Source organism: Solanum stenotomum, chromosome 9 (genome assembly GCF_019186545.1).
Source record: "Solanum stenotomum isolate F172 chromosome 9, ASM1918654v1, whole genome shotgun sequence".
NCBI classification, from domain to species: domain Eukaryota; kingdom Viridiplantae; phylum Streptophyta; class Magnoliopsida; order Solanales; family Solanaceae; genus Solanum; species Solanum stenotomum.
The window spans coordinates 53,030,259-53,045,560 of NC_064290.1; the positions used below are offsets into that span (position 1 = coordinate 53,030,259).

Here is a 15,302-nt window from a genome sequence, read left to right on the forward strand (position 1 = left end):
GTGTATTGAGCTGTGAACCTTGATGAAGGGTATACTTTGAGCAATGGTAAAGTTGTTTCCATGTAACCTATAGATTAGAGGTTTGAGTCGTGGAATCAACTACGGGTTCTTGCTTCAGGATAGACTGCTCATATCACACTCCCTTGAAGTGCTGCCCTTCCCCCTATACTCACATGAATGCGTGATGCTTCGTGCACCATGCTGTTTCTTTTTTTATGATTTTAATTTTAGTTTTACCTACTTCATTAACCGTTAAATCGCTCTCGGGCTCGATATGACTTCACTATGTCCCCTCAACAAAGGCTACCCAAGTAATTGCCTTGATGAGATGTTAGTACAGATATAAAGATTATGAAAAGCTAACCCCTCATGATATTTTATTGTTATAATGATGGTTGTAGAAGAAAGGGGACCCAAAATAAATTTTTGCAAATCAAATACATGTTCTTTAGGAAATAGCCAAAATATTTTCCATTTGAGGATTCTTAACACATGCTAGCCACTATACAAGCATGAAAGCTTGTTGGATAATGAAAATACTAAAGATAAGCTTTCATTAGGTCCCTAATGTTTTTATAACTTTAAATTTGAACCGTGTGTTCAAGCTAAGATCAATTACTTTCTAGATGGCAAAATAGCTAACAAGATAACAAGGAAAGAGTTGTCTTTGGGGCCATCATGTTCTAGTTTTTTTTGTGTGTTGGAATTATGTTGTTGGATGGGTTAGAAGTTATATGAAGATGGATTTGTGTTTCATTTGTTTTTTCTTTAAGAATGTCTGAATCTGAATTATTCAGATCTCAATTATCAAGCATATACCTATGATCATCATTATTCTCAATCACTACCATCGACCACCTTCATTTATAACCACCATCGTGATCACTTTCATCGCTAGCTACTTCTACAATAATTAATTATCGTCAACCATTACCACCACTAGCCATCTTCATTATTGATGGTCTTATTGTACTATAATCACCATCAACCATTATCACTACCAACCGTCTTCACTATTAATGACCTCCACCACTCACCACCTCCGCCACTAGTCTTATTATACAATAATTATAGCCAATCACTGACCAAATAATTATTAATATTCAGACATTTTAATTTTAATAAAAATTAATGATCAATATCGTAATTCAAGTTTAATTAAATTACAGATGGCAAAGATAAATATATCAAACAAGTATAACGAAGAATAAATATAATTTTTTCTGAGAGTACAAAAGTGAATTTAACCTTTTTGTGTAGGATTTATGATAGCTAGTACTAATCATGTTCTAAAACATTATTAACCAAGCATGCGCAGGGCCAACTTTAGGTTATGTTGGTACATTTATATGTATAGTATATATTTTAGGATACTTTTTATGTTATTATACAATACAATAATTATTTAAGAAAATGACTTTTAAAGAACAAGATTAGCTTTTTAGATCATAAAGAAGGTTTATGCAACTAACTCTCCTTTTAAAATTGTATATTGTGTTACACTATATATGCCTTCTGTGAAATAATGGATCTCTAATTTCTTTTGATAGAATACATCGATAACTTTTTAAATTTGTCAGTAAATTAATTTTATTTAAACACTTAAACTACAATTTGCTTTGCTTGAACATCTGAAGATACAATAAATTAAGTGTTCATGATAGATGCTTTTGATTCAAATTTTTTAAAAAGCTTTTGCTTGTGTCCTTAAGCGCTCATTAGAATTAACCATTTAATTAATACGCCACCTCATTTAATTGTACACATTAATCTTAATTAGTCGTAAAACCCCATACATGTTCTAATTGATGCTGATGTGCGTAATTAAAGGATGAGGTTTAACGTATCTACATAATAGATGTTTGTGAGCTAGCATGCACACTTTTTTTCTCTTAATATGAGCACTTTGTCATGCGTTCAAATGTTCAATTAGAATAAACCAATATCTGAGTTTCTAAATGAAATTTACTTACGAGATTGTCGATACATTCAACCATATTTTTTCTTTGTGATATTATAAAATTGTTTAAAGTATATTTTTTGGATTTGTGGGGTTTAATTTTAAAGTGTGATCATTAGAGCTCATGTGATAGGAAGAGTATTTATTAGCTATCTAATGCTAATTTATGTGATTAAAAGGTCCACTTAGTGAAAAAAAATCAATCGTATTTGTAGCCATGCATGAATGTTCCCTCATATCACCAATCTTTTTGTCCCCCATTAATTAATTAATCTAACATAAATTAGTAAGAAATTTTGATGATTAACTAATATTAAGAGAAAGAATCTTTTTCTTTATGAATTCTAAATTTTACTTAATTGGAATGATTAGAAGAAAGCAAGGATTAAGATTTAAGATATCTCTAGGATGAAGCTTTGTAGGAATTTTCTCAATCATGATTAATACTACAAGTAATTATTTCTATATAATTTTCTAAAAGAAATATGTAAAGAGTGGAGTAGCTATAACGTAATAAAAAAGTATATAGTATTAGTGAGATGAATTTTAATCATAGCATTGAAGATTAAAATGCACGTAAAGAAAGAAATTATCAATTTCCCATTATACTCAAGTATGAACATGAATAAATGAATTTAAGCCTAAGTTGCCTTTAGAAATGGACCTTATAATTCGCGAATCTAAAATTTTAATATGAATATTAAATACCAAGTGAAAAAAATAAATTAAAATAATTATTTTTGGGGAAATAAAGATACTAACATTTAAGAGACGAGATGGTTGAAATTTATTACAAGCGTCAGACTATTATTATTGCTAAGAGACGAGATGGTTGAAATTCTTTCACCTTTGATTAAAAATCTCAAGTTTATGAACGTTGAGAATGGTAAACCATCTAATAGGGCATACTCTTTTTAGTAGGCAACTAGGCATAAATTAGAAATTTTCGTCGATTATCCCCTTTTGGACAATTATTTAATAAATGAAGCATCTGTTCATTTCTCTTTCAATTTATAGACCTTTTAGATCGTGGTCTAAAGATTTCTTTTGATCAAACTGAAAATTTTATAAAATAATATTCGCTTATGATCTAACTTTTGTAGATATCAAATGACAATCTAATATTTGTTAGTCTAAAAAATTATATTTGCAAAACTTTTTAAAAATGGACAAATTCAAATAATTGCATAAGAAAGGAATATTTGTATAAATCAACCCACATACGTAGTGAGAATCTAAATTAATCAAACCGGTGTATCATGATACCGAATGCTTAAAGTAAACCAAAGAAGAAGTAAAAAACCTAAACGTTGACCTATGTGGTTTCGTTAATGTAATACATAATAATAATATTTCATGTAACAATATCTACTATCTCACATCAGCTGAACATAACATGTGTTTGATGACTATGTTCGATGCGTATATTTCTTTGAAGACAATAGAGAAATACAAATATCAAATCGATGATAGATGTACTTTTAGACAAAAGGAAAGTTAGGGATGCAAAAATGTTCATTCAAATTTGAATTATTGATAGTGAACATTGAATTTTTTTTATTTTGATTCAGTTTATCATGAAAGGACAGAGAAAAACAACAAGAGGATGTTTGTTCATTTGTATTTCAATATTACAAGGACCGATTATTAAAAAACAAGAAGAACATATACAAAATGAAAGAATTTTTTTTGTGTGGTGTGTATATATGTGTGTGTTAAATTTAGAAGTTTTCTTTTAGAAGAAATTCAAGCAATAATGCGTGATTTGCTCCTAAATTTGATGTGTTTCAATTACATTTCATATTTAGATATACATAATTAGATAGCATGTATCTGATATACATATATCTGGGAACCACAATTTGATAGGATTGATAATATCGAAAACTCAGGGGAAAACAAGTAATTAGCTCTTAAACTAATGAGATTTGTGTCGTCTACCCTAAAAATTTTCTTATAGTTTGTCACAGAATAAGATTAGGGATGAATTTGCTTGTTTAGATATAAAATTTGTCCGTCACTTTAATGCTACCAAAGCGAGATGAGAAAGTTTTGGCCCATTACAATGGTGGGCTTCAAGCAGACTTGTGAAGAAAGTTTTGGCCCATTGCAATGGTGGGCTTCAAACAGACTTGTACAGGCCCAACAAAATATAATAGATATTGTGTTCATGGGCCATTTTACAACCCCATGTTTGAAAAATAGTCATGGAGTATCAAATTCTACGAATGGAAATCCAAGAAACGTCCTGAAAATTTGAAACTTTACGATAATAGCTATTTTTTAGTTCCATAGAGTAAGAAGTGGCTATTTGTGAATATTAGCCCATAGTCATAGGGCGTGCTTCCTCAATGAACTTGGTGTTGTACAATACTGAATAAATCGAGCCAATTTATTCTAGATATTAATCATTTCAAGAAAAATAATTAGAGACACATTTATATTTTGTTTTTCATGTGGTAAAGAATTGGAGCATATTTCACCTAGCTTTGTAATCCCACTTTAGTAAAAGTTGAGGAAACTAATTCTAATTTTACTTTGCTCAAAATCATAAATAGGAACAAAAATTATTTTCTCTATTTTACATAATTTTCATAATTTGGTACTATAGGACCTGTATTTTCATGTTAGAGTTTTGATATTATCTACATCAACTAATTTGCCAATAAAATTATATTTGAGAAATGCTTTGCTGTTGTCTAATAACACTTTAATTAGTTGTTGTATATACAACCTTAGATATGTAAAAGACAAAGAGTTTAACTTGTATACATCGAAGTATAAAGAATTTTGCGATGAGACTAATTGCAACAAAAATCTAATCATTAGCATTTGTTGCAATCCTAAGTCGGATCACTAGGAGAAGAAATCCTTTTGTTGAATCAGCCAAGTCAATAACTTCTTTCACATAAATTCAGTAACTTCTTTCACATAAATCGCTTTGGAATTCCAATCCTTTATTGAACGAATACACCTAAGGAAACATCAATTAAGTTTGATGGAAATGCATCTATCTGGGAAAATCTACATGCCCAAAACTTTCGACCCTTTTTTGTTTAATGTTGCTTAATAACACGTTAATGGATCATTGTAGTGATTAAGTACTATCTCAAGTATAATTGTTAACTGTACGATATTAATTAAAGAAAGAGTTTAACTTGCATACATTGAAGAATAAAGAATCTTGTGTCCCTAGCTAGTTGCCGCAAAATTTTGATCAACATTTGTTGCTATCCTAAGTCGATTGCCACTAAAAATTGCACATTAATAGCAAGTCGTCACTAGAAATTGGGCATTTTTGTTGTGGAGACTTTATATACTTGTGACAACTAAAAATCATCCTCTTGTTGAATCAACCAAGTCAGTATCTTCTTCCACAAAAATTGTTTGAGAATTTCAATCCTTTATTGAACGAATACACGTAGAGAAACCTCAATAAAGTTTGATGGAAACACAGTTAGGTAGACGGAGAAAGCTACAGGACCTAAACCTTTGACTATTCTTTCTAAAAGGAATGGTCGAAGCACCTCATGTTCTCATTTCACAATAGGGGTCGGGACCCTCACCAAAAGGAGAGGAAGTCGACTAAACATCTTAGTCATTGGCTGAAATTCACCCACATACGAATATACGATCCTCAATTCTTGTTTACCCTTGATGATCTTGTTAGGTAAATTATGATCTCATACAATCGTACTCAGTGATCAAAACAACAATCACTATGTGCAAGTATTGCAAAAATCAACTTTTTGTGTTGACGGATAAAAATCGATCAATCACTAATTAAAAAATATTTTCAACAACGAGACTATATATATTTTTTCGACCAGTTATTTCTAAAGACCACCCTCTCTCTTAGGTTTTCCTGAAAAAGTTTTTGGTGACGACTTTTTTGTTTAATTATGATTTTGTGAGTTGATATATATTATTACTTCTCTTAAAGTCTCGAATAATCATTTAATGTTTCCAAGTCTCTTCACGGGTGTTTCATAAAATCTTTGACATGATATCATGAAACTTTAATCTAATAATTAAATAAAAGGAATATAAGAGAAACAATTTAATTTTTTACTTGTAATTAATAAAGTTATTACAACCACTATTTTCTTCTCTCCTTTTTTCTTTAATTTTTCACTAGTACCTTAATAACATAAACCTTTTTAAAAAGTACTTTATTATTCTTTTTATTTTATTGCAAGTTGTGTTCTCATTTTCAACATCATTATGGTAGCAATTTTAAATAAATATATTCTCAAAAATCAAAACAACTAATTAGGAATATTAGTTTTTGCTAGAAACATGTGCTGGATTGGATCATTTGGTCCTTGAGTGTCGATGTGCAATCCGAGTTCGAGTTGGGGCTACATTAATATCTCTCTACCTCACAACATAGGATAGACATATTTTATTAAAAATATCGCACATCTTAAACAACTAAGTCATAATTTTATACTCTAATAACCAACTCCAAAATAAATAACTTCACTTATGAAATCATACTAAATATGTTATTGTTATATTTATTGTTGTTGTACCTAGAAACACACTTTTTATTGACGTACAATTTCAACAAATTTTGTTTAAAATTTCGTAGAAAAACACGTGTGTTTCTAATAGAATGATATAAATTGCATTTTTTTAATTAAAGAATTAAACCACTCCCTACCAAAAGGGGAAAAAAAATACTTTTACAATCCCAAAGAGTTGCTGAATTTCATGCTTAATTATTATGGCCATGCATTTGTTATTATTTTTAAAAAAGAAAAATAAGTTACACATTCTATGATGAATACTCAAAAGACATTGATTATTAAAATGCCAAAATATTTCTAAAAGACAATCAAAACTCATATATACAAGAACAAATTAAACTAAGAGAAAGAAAAATAATTTTAAGAAAAATTAAACTAAGAGAACATAAATCAATAAGAAGCTTTAATAATAAGTACATTTAACTTCATATAATAATATTGCTCATATGTACATTGTTACATTTTCTTTGTACTATATAATAATTAAAAAAAAACTCCACAAGAGTAAAAAAAAAACAACAAAGAAATAAAAGAAGGAATTGATCACTTCATGATTTAATTTTTTTTTTCCAAAAAAAAAAAAACTACAAATTTGTTTTAGGATCATTAATCTCACAACTAGCATTATTAGCTAGATGCCTCATAACATCAACTTGAACTCTTAATGAAATAATATAATCTAGGGTTTCTTTAATTAATGAAGCATCATCCATATATTCTCCACCAGGAACAAGACTTTTAAGAACTTTTGTTCTTTTTTCCACCATTTTTTTTGCAATAATACTAGGAGAAATATTTTTTCTTGCTCTTCTTGAAATTTTGCAACTCTTTTTAATAATCTTCTTGCTTCTAATAATTCCATTTTGAGACATAGAATTATAAATTCCCATTGAAACTTTATTGAAATTATTATTATTATCATCATTTGATCCAAGAATATTTTTTATGATGACTTTGTTTGTGTCATCTTTTGAAGCATTTTTCATGAGGGCATGGCTCCAATAAATTGTTGATTTTCTTGTTGAAGCCATTGCTATATCTGCTGATAATTTTATAGCTTTTTTTCTTTCCATTATACTCATCTTTTTCTTTGTAGCACTACATATTTGAAGACCTTTTATCCATTTCTTGAGAAATTCTTGCTTGAGTGAATTAGGATTCCTCATTTCTTGAAACTACAAAAAAAGGAAGAAGAATTTTTTTTTAGTCATGTTAGGCTTATAACTATAAAACCAATAAAAAAGAAGAATGAAATGAGTTAGAAATATCAAGATATTCTTGAAGCAAGAAAAAAAAATCACTACAAAAAACTGAAATCAGCTATGAACTTTGTTGCTAATCTGTCGTTAAATAACTCGTAGCTACTAGAATTTTTGATAATTCGTCACTGAATAGGATTAGCAATATCAAGAGATTCTTGAAGCAAGAAAAAAAATTGAAATTAGCTAAGAACTTCATTGACAATCTGTCGTTAAATAGCTTGTAGCTACTAGAATTTTTTAATAATTCATCGTTGAATAGGATTAACGATGAATTTTGCTGTGAATTTTCATAGCTGTGATATAAAGTCTCTCTAGTTTGATTTACATATTATTATATGTAGACAATTTGATATTAGAACAAGAAAGATGCAATAGAAAGGAATGTCTATAAGCTAGCTACATATGATATGAACATGCAAGAAGAAAGAAAATAAACATGAACAATATATGACTATATATTATAATGTGTAATGAAAATTTGAGTGACAAAAATGACATACCTTGGTGAATTTTCTTCTATTTATTGGACAAAATTTTCAAACAAAGAGGTCACAAAATATGTATATAATTCTTGAAGAAGCTAATATTGGAGGAACAAAAAATCAAAGAAGAAATGTGAAGAATGGGAATTTGAAGGAGAAGTTAAGTGATAAAAAAGCCAATTTATTTGTTCAAATGAAAGGGGTGCGGGTGGGGTGGGGTGGGGGTAACATGGGGTGGTGGGATAGTGGGCCAATGAGAGAAGGACATAGCACATGCTCTCACATGGAGGCCCATGGCCCACTAAGCAAATAAAACCCTAGAAAAGAGAGTGAGAATAATAATTATTATCCAAAAATCTTGGTTTAAGACAGAATAAAAAGGTTCCCTAAATGCCATGCAAAACCTAACATTTGTAACTTAATTGGACTACAAAAGGACATTAACATAAATCCCCACATAATTATATTGCTTCATCAAGGGAAGAGAAAAAAGTTAAGGAAAAACAAAAATTACTTTTTCTCTTCTCTCTTTGTTTATTTTGAATAATTTCTTCAAGTAATAAATCTAATATGATCTTTATATATATATATATATATATATATATATATATATATATATATATATATATATTGCAACAAATAAAATTTCCAAGATTAATTAGTATCTCTACTTAATCTCCTTCCTATGTTTTTTCTCCTTTTAAGTGTAAGAAGATTATGTATTGGCTCGACTAATGTAGATTTCCAACACTAGAATCCATTAGCACTCTGTTTGGGTTATTGTTATCCATTGTATTGTATTGTATCGTTACTATACGTACAATGTTTGTTTTGATTGTTACTTAAAATGTATTGTATTGTATTGTTAAATTCAGTTGTTACGTAACAATGAAAATCTCCATTTTATGTAACAACCAATTTGGTGTGTTTCCATTGTTACTTAATTTCTTTTTCCAATTATATCTTTACGTATTATTTCATAATACTATTTTACCCTTTACCTTATATTATTTAATTCTAGTAAAGCCTCCTCCCCTAGAATAATTAAGGATATTTTAGTAAATTTATAAATTACAATACAGTACGATACATTCAAACCAAACAATAAAAATGTTATTAAACAACAACAACAAACAATACAGTCTAGCCAAACACTAAATCTACCATACAATACAATACATTATGAAACAATGATCCAAACAGAGTGTAAGAGTTTCAATTTTCACCTTTGACTATTTTTCAATTCAAAGATTGAAAAGTCCTTATTTTGTGATTTTCACCCTTTCGCTAGAAATTTCCAGTCTCAAGATTCAAATTCAATCAAGACCCTTTCGTTAAAGGTGGAGAGATCATGTCCAATTCACTGAAAACTTATTGGATAGAAAGTGAGGAGATAAGTGCTACAATATATTAAAAATGAAGAAATTTTGTTCTAAGTAAATTAAGCCATGCATGTTGATGAATTGTTCGTTCTTTTTCTTTTAATTTTGTCATCCAATTTGACTAAAGAAACAAATGATTTGGCACAATCTAATCTAAAATCTTTTTTAAATTGTAGTCATGTTTGTCTCTATATAAAAATACAAATATAAATACATAATATAATATAGGGACACTATAATAAACTTTTAAAACATGATTAGGGGCTAATGTGGGGTAAAGAGAAACATAAGCGCGTCATTAGCGGTCAAACTATATTTATCTTTTGATCCCTCGATTATAGATATATTCTTGTTTTGACCCTTATATATATAATTAACCTTCTATTGATTAAAATGTATGATTTTGATCATTTTGTGCGAGCAATGTGTTATATTTGGGCTAGCCTTAATTAGATGTATGTCATGTGTAATTAAACATCGAAATGGTTAATAATCCTGAAAATTTGTGAATATTAATAAGTCATCAAATTGAAAAAAATATATTTCATAGTGACCTGATAAAATAAAAGTTCTATTACAGATCAAAATTATTACCAACGAACCATTTTTTGATGAAGCAAATGACATCTGAATGTCATATAACATTCGGTTTTCGATGAAATTATGTCCGTAAAAAATAGTGAATTTCTAGTAATGGAAATTAAATTTGTAAATAACTTATCTTTGCTTTGTATGTTCAAATCTATGAGGAGGGGGTAGGGTGGGGTTGGGGTGGGGGTGGAATATTAATCGGGCAAAAACTTATACACACTTGGTGTATTTATAATATTAATTTACCGGATTAAATTAATTAAATAATTGAGGTGAAATATGTGTTAATTACTTATAGTTAATTATAACAATATATTTGAAGACACATGAGACTCATTTATCAAATTGATATAAATATAAGATGCAAATAAGTTTTAACCGATTAAAAATACTAAATGTATTTTTATCTTCAATTATTTTAATTTTTTATTTTATTTTTATTCAATATTTGATATTTATATCGGAATTTGATTAAATTTAAATTCGTGCATTATATAACTCATTTTTAAAGTAACACTTCCAATATAATTTTTTCTATTTCCAAAAGCTCGAATCCGAAATCTTAAGCATGTCCTTATATTAAATGTAACATGCAAACATTATTAGTTCTTAGAAATTAGATACAAATGATTGATTTGGGGGTTATATGTAGTTAGAGACAAAGTCAAATAACCTTAATTATAAATAAAGAAAAATGAAAGCAAGGGAGTATAGGTCTAATTATTCATAAATGTGTTTCACAAAAATGTCCTATCTCAAAATTATTTAATGCATGCATTGACGTAATGCATTTTCATGAACACAATTAGTTTTGCTACAATATAAACTTTGTTAACTACCAATATAATTTAAATCAACATATGTGCAATAAAAACATTGACACATTTATTACCATACATGCAATAAGAAGCTTTAAGAAACTACAAAATCTTGAAATGAAAAAATCATAGTATTTATATATATATTCATAAATCAAATTTATTGAGTTCAAAGTTTACAATATAATCAAAATATGAGTTTATATCTAATTCTTAATATTTATACTACTTTTCAAAAAATAATAATCACATGGTACATATATTACTCTGTCATCCTTTGTGAGAAATAAATTCAACATCTAAACACTATTAATCCATAGAAAATAGATACACATGATTGATTTGAGGAATATGTAGTTAAAGATTAAGTCAAAGAACCTTAAATATAGCTTTAGTATTAAATTTTATCAAAATATATAATTAAAATTAGCTACAAATTGTGTCATTAATTAACCATTGAATTGTTCATAACTAACATAATTTTTTAAAAATAATTTATCTCTAAATAAAATTAAAGCTACTAAATTTGTTATTCTAGTACAAAATTTATCTGTCGTTAATATTTTATATAGATATTTATATATATAATGTGGATAATCACAGGAAGGAAAACTTGGCATGATCCACAAAACATGGTGAAGTTGGGGTGGGGTGGGGTGGGGTGGGGTAGTGGGTCCCATTTGCAATGAAAAAATTCTTAAAGAGAGGCATAGGTTTTGGCTTTGAGAAGAAAGGAGAAAATCATTCACATGGTCTCCACATGGGGGATTTTAAAGTATGGTCTTGTGATGAGAGATGGGAGAATGTGAGGGCCTTTTTATCTATTTTTCTTTTAATTTTTAGTACAAAATCTTCTTCAATGATTAGACATGTTTCATGCTTGGCATAAATCAATAAATTTATTTTCCTAATTAATAATAATATAAATATACATCATATAGTAAGATTTGGAACAAAGGTTATTAATAATTATAAGATTATGTGTATTGTTAATTTCGGATTAGTTTTCATGCATCTTGATTATTTTATTAGATATTTACTATAGTAATTACTATCTTCTACTAGTATAAATATTAGATAAATTTAATCATCAGTATTTGAACAGATGAAAAGAAATAATCTTAATATTATTTTTTTCATTGGCTGAAATTTGAATCAGAAGCCTTATACATAATTAGTCTTGCTCCTAAGGTTCTAGTCTAGTGATAATTAAGAGCGTAAACACACAATGTGTAAATAGGCGCACATTAGAGATTCGACATGATGTAAATACTTTTTTTAGTATTTAAGTGGGAAAAAATGAAGGACAAATTTATATTCATTGATTTTTGAACCGTGTGTCATTGACCATCAAAGATCTCTCTATTATTATTAAAATAAAAAGCAAAAAAGTCATGGACGCATTAAACTACTGTTGAAAAGCTTATGATATTGAATATAAACGGAAACAAGACACTTAATCAGATTAAAATTTTGGTAGAGCAAATTGAATAAATATTTCTCTTTAGCATAAATAGAATGTTATCATAATCAAAGAAAAGTGCAATAATGATAATTTTTTTAAAAAAATTTACATATAGGAATTAGAAGAAAGTAACAAAAACAAAAACTGTCACGACCCAGACCGTCGTGATTGACACCCATACTAACCCTTCGGTGGGAAAACCATTACTACAACCCAGACTAAACAACTTAATGAAAACTAAAGCATTTAAAAATACGGAAGCAGGTTTAAATGACAATAAAAATGGAGTCCCCATAAACTCCAATGTTTTAACAAACAACTAACCAAATTAATGCGGAAATTCAACCTCTAGAACCTGAAAGTCATTGTACCAAAACTCTACTAACGACAAGTCTAAGAACAAGGGGTACAACTCCAAAACTAAACAAACACCCTTAACAAATAGTCTGAGTCCAAAAAGAGTGGACTTAAACAAGAAAGATCTATGACAGCCTAAAAGAACTGACTCACCCTTGAATTTGATCACGCTTAACAGTCACCTAGCTGAGGTTTATCAATAGCCGCTTGAAGATGCTCTGTACTCAATAAAAAGCAAGCAAGTGCAGTATCAGTACACAATCACAGTGTACTGGTAGGATCATGCGGCTATCCCAATAAGTGAAACACATGCAAGTAACCACAACATTATAAAATAAGCATATACCGAACAATACAATATTAGTTACTATTACGAACAACAAACAGTTTCACGATTTTCACATATCACAATTATATCAATTTAGAGCAACATACCGTCTTCCAATATCAATCATCATTAGATATGAACGAAATCATCACAAGTAGATACACAACACAATTCAATGGTCCTCTCATGGAACCCAATTCAATGGTCCTCTCATGGAACCTACACCCAAATTGTTAGCATACCGGAACGTGGTACCCGATCCAATGTTTATGTCGGAACGTGGCAACCGATTCCATATTTATGCCGGAACGTGGCAACCGATCCAAGTTAGTGTGTCGGATTGTGACACCCGCCCATTCAACAAACCACAATCACAATCACAATGTATATTCTCACAATCATACAACAAGAGGTGATTCATGACATACAACTATTCAATTATCCTCATTTACGATTAGGGTGATCAATAATGCAACATTCGCATACATACATGCATTATAATGAAGCAATTACAAACATACATCACACAATCATAGAAATCACAACCATCACCTACCTCGAATCCAAGCTTGAATCCCCTAAGGCACTTGAATTTTCCCTTCTAGGATTCTTTCCGCTTGTTCTAGGTCTACAAACAACAATTTGTACGCAAGGATCAACAATCAAGACCCAATTACACGGATCATAATCAATAATATCAATCATAGGTTAAACCCTTGATCATCATACCTAGATTAGGGTTTCTTCCACCATAAATCACAGATCAAAACCCTTCCCCCATGACAATTACCCAAGAAACTACATTCTACGGATCGAAAAATGGATTCGGGGAGTTAAAATCTTACCTTTTGCCTCAAGAATGGTGAAAAACGATCAAGAACTCGTATGGGGTCGTCTCCTAGCTCTCCAAGTCGAAAAGTGCAGAATAAAGTCATTTTGGGTTTATTTATGACTTTAAGTCGCGTTTGGTCCGCCACAGTGGCCCACACCCCGCTACAGCAGCATCGCCAGAGCGACCGAAACCACCGCCAAAGCTGCTTGCACGAAACCATGAGCTATTTTAATAATTCCAAGACCCCCATTTCACAACACACCTTTAACCACCGACGCTCAGAAAATATCATTCACGCTAAGATCGATTTCGGGAGTTCTACTCACCCGAATTCAATTCCGTAAAGTTGTACGGATTCCTTAACGACGTATCTAACTACTCATGTAATCAAAATCATAAATAAGTCACCCGATTGTTACCAGATTTCCCTACACCTCAAAGACTCCAATTTCGTCTAAATCTGGACTAGGTTGGAAAATCTCAAGTTGCTATGAAAAAGTTTTCTGGCCCCAATTCTTTCCCCATTGGCTTTTCTCTAACGACGGAATCATGTCGTTACAAAAACATATATATATATATATATATATATATATTTAGGTTTATGAACTTTTTGAATCTGAAATCGTTGAATAATGTAGATTAGTCTAAGTCAACGAATTTGAAAATTGACTAGAATAAGGTAATAAAATTTTGATGTAGAATTTTGTTATTATTACGACAGACGGAGAGCAATACCTTATTAATTTAATTTGTGATTAAACTAAAAAAAATAATTCTACAAAAATCTCATATATTTTATATCATCAATATATAATATTATAATACTTTATAATTGACCATATAAGCTTGGAATTCGAAAGATCATACAAGGAAATTTAAACCAATGAAATGTCCAAATGTAATCTTATTCATTTTATTTTATTTTAAAATTTATTGTCTAATACTATTTGATTTGGAGTCAAATTAATTCAAGTTTAGTAGAAACAACGTCAAGTAATTATTTTTTTTGGCTCCGTCTTTAAGAAAGTCATTGTATTGAAGTTTCAATTTCAAGATAAAATTCTAAGACATTCAATATTCACATAGAATTTGAAATTTTATAATGGTGACCATTCACCAATTACACGAGCTAAAAAGGTGAATTTAATCCTCCGAATTCTTCTTCCGAAAGGTTCTATTTTAGAGATAAAATACTTTCTATCAGAGGTAGATCTATGATTTATATCATATGACTATTGAAAGAGAAAAAAGTAACAATAAGGCAATTGGATATATGTATAAATAACTCAATAT

The 15,302-nt window shown here is 29.4% G+C and overlaps 2 protein-coding genes across 2 annotated transcripts in view; both read right to left on the minus strand.

Moving 5' to 3' along the window:
* LOC125876066 (defensin-like protein) overlaps positions 1 to 15,302 on the minus strand; it is a 235,779-nt gene that overhangs the window by 80,039 nt on the left and 140,438 nt on the right. The window lies entirely within an intron of this gene.
* On the minus strand, positions 7,066 to 8,404 carry LOC125876063 (transcription factor IBH1-like 1). Its single transcript, XM_049557173.1, has 2 exons — positions 8,255 to 8,404; positions 7,066 to 7,667 (listed from the first exon to the last, which is right to left on the minus strand). Exon 2 carries the CDS (start codon positions 7,656 to 7,658, stop codon positions 7,077 to 7,079), a length of 582 nt encoding a protein of 193 aa, XP_049413130.1. The 5' UTR covers positions 7,659 to 7,667; positions 8,255 to 8,404; the 3' UTR covers positions 7,066 to 7,076.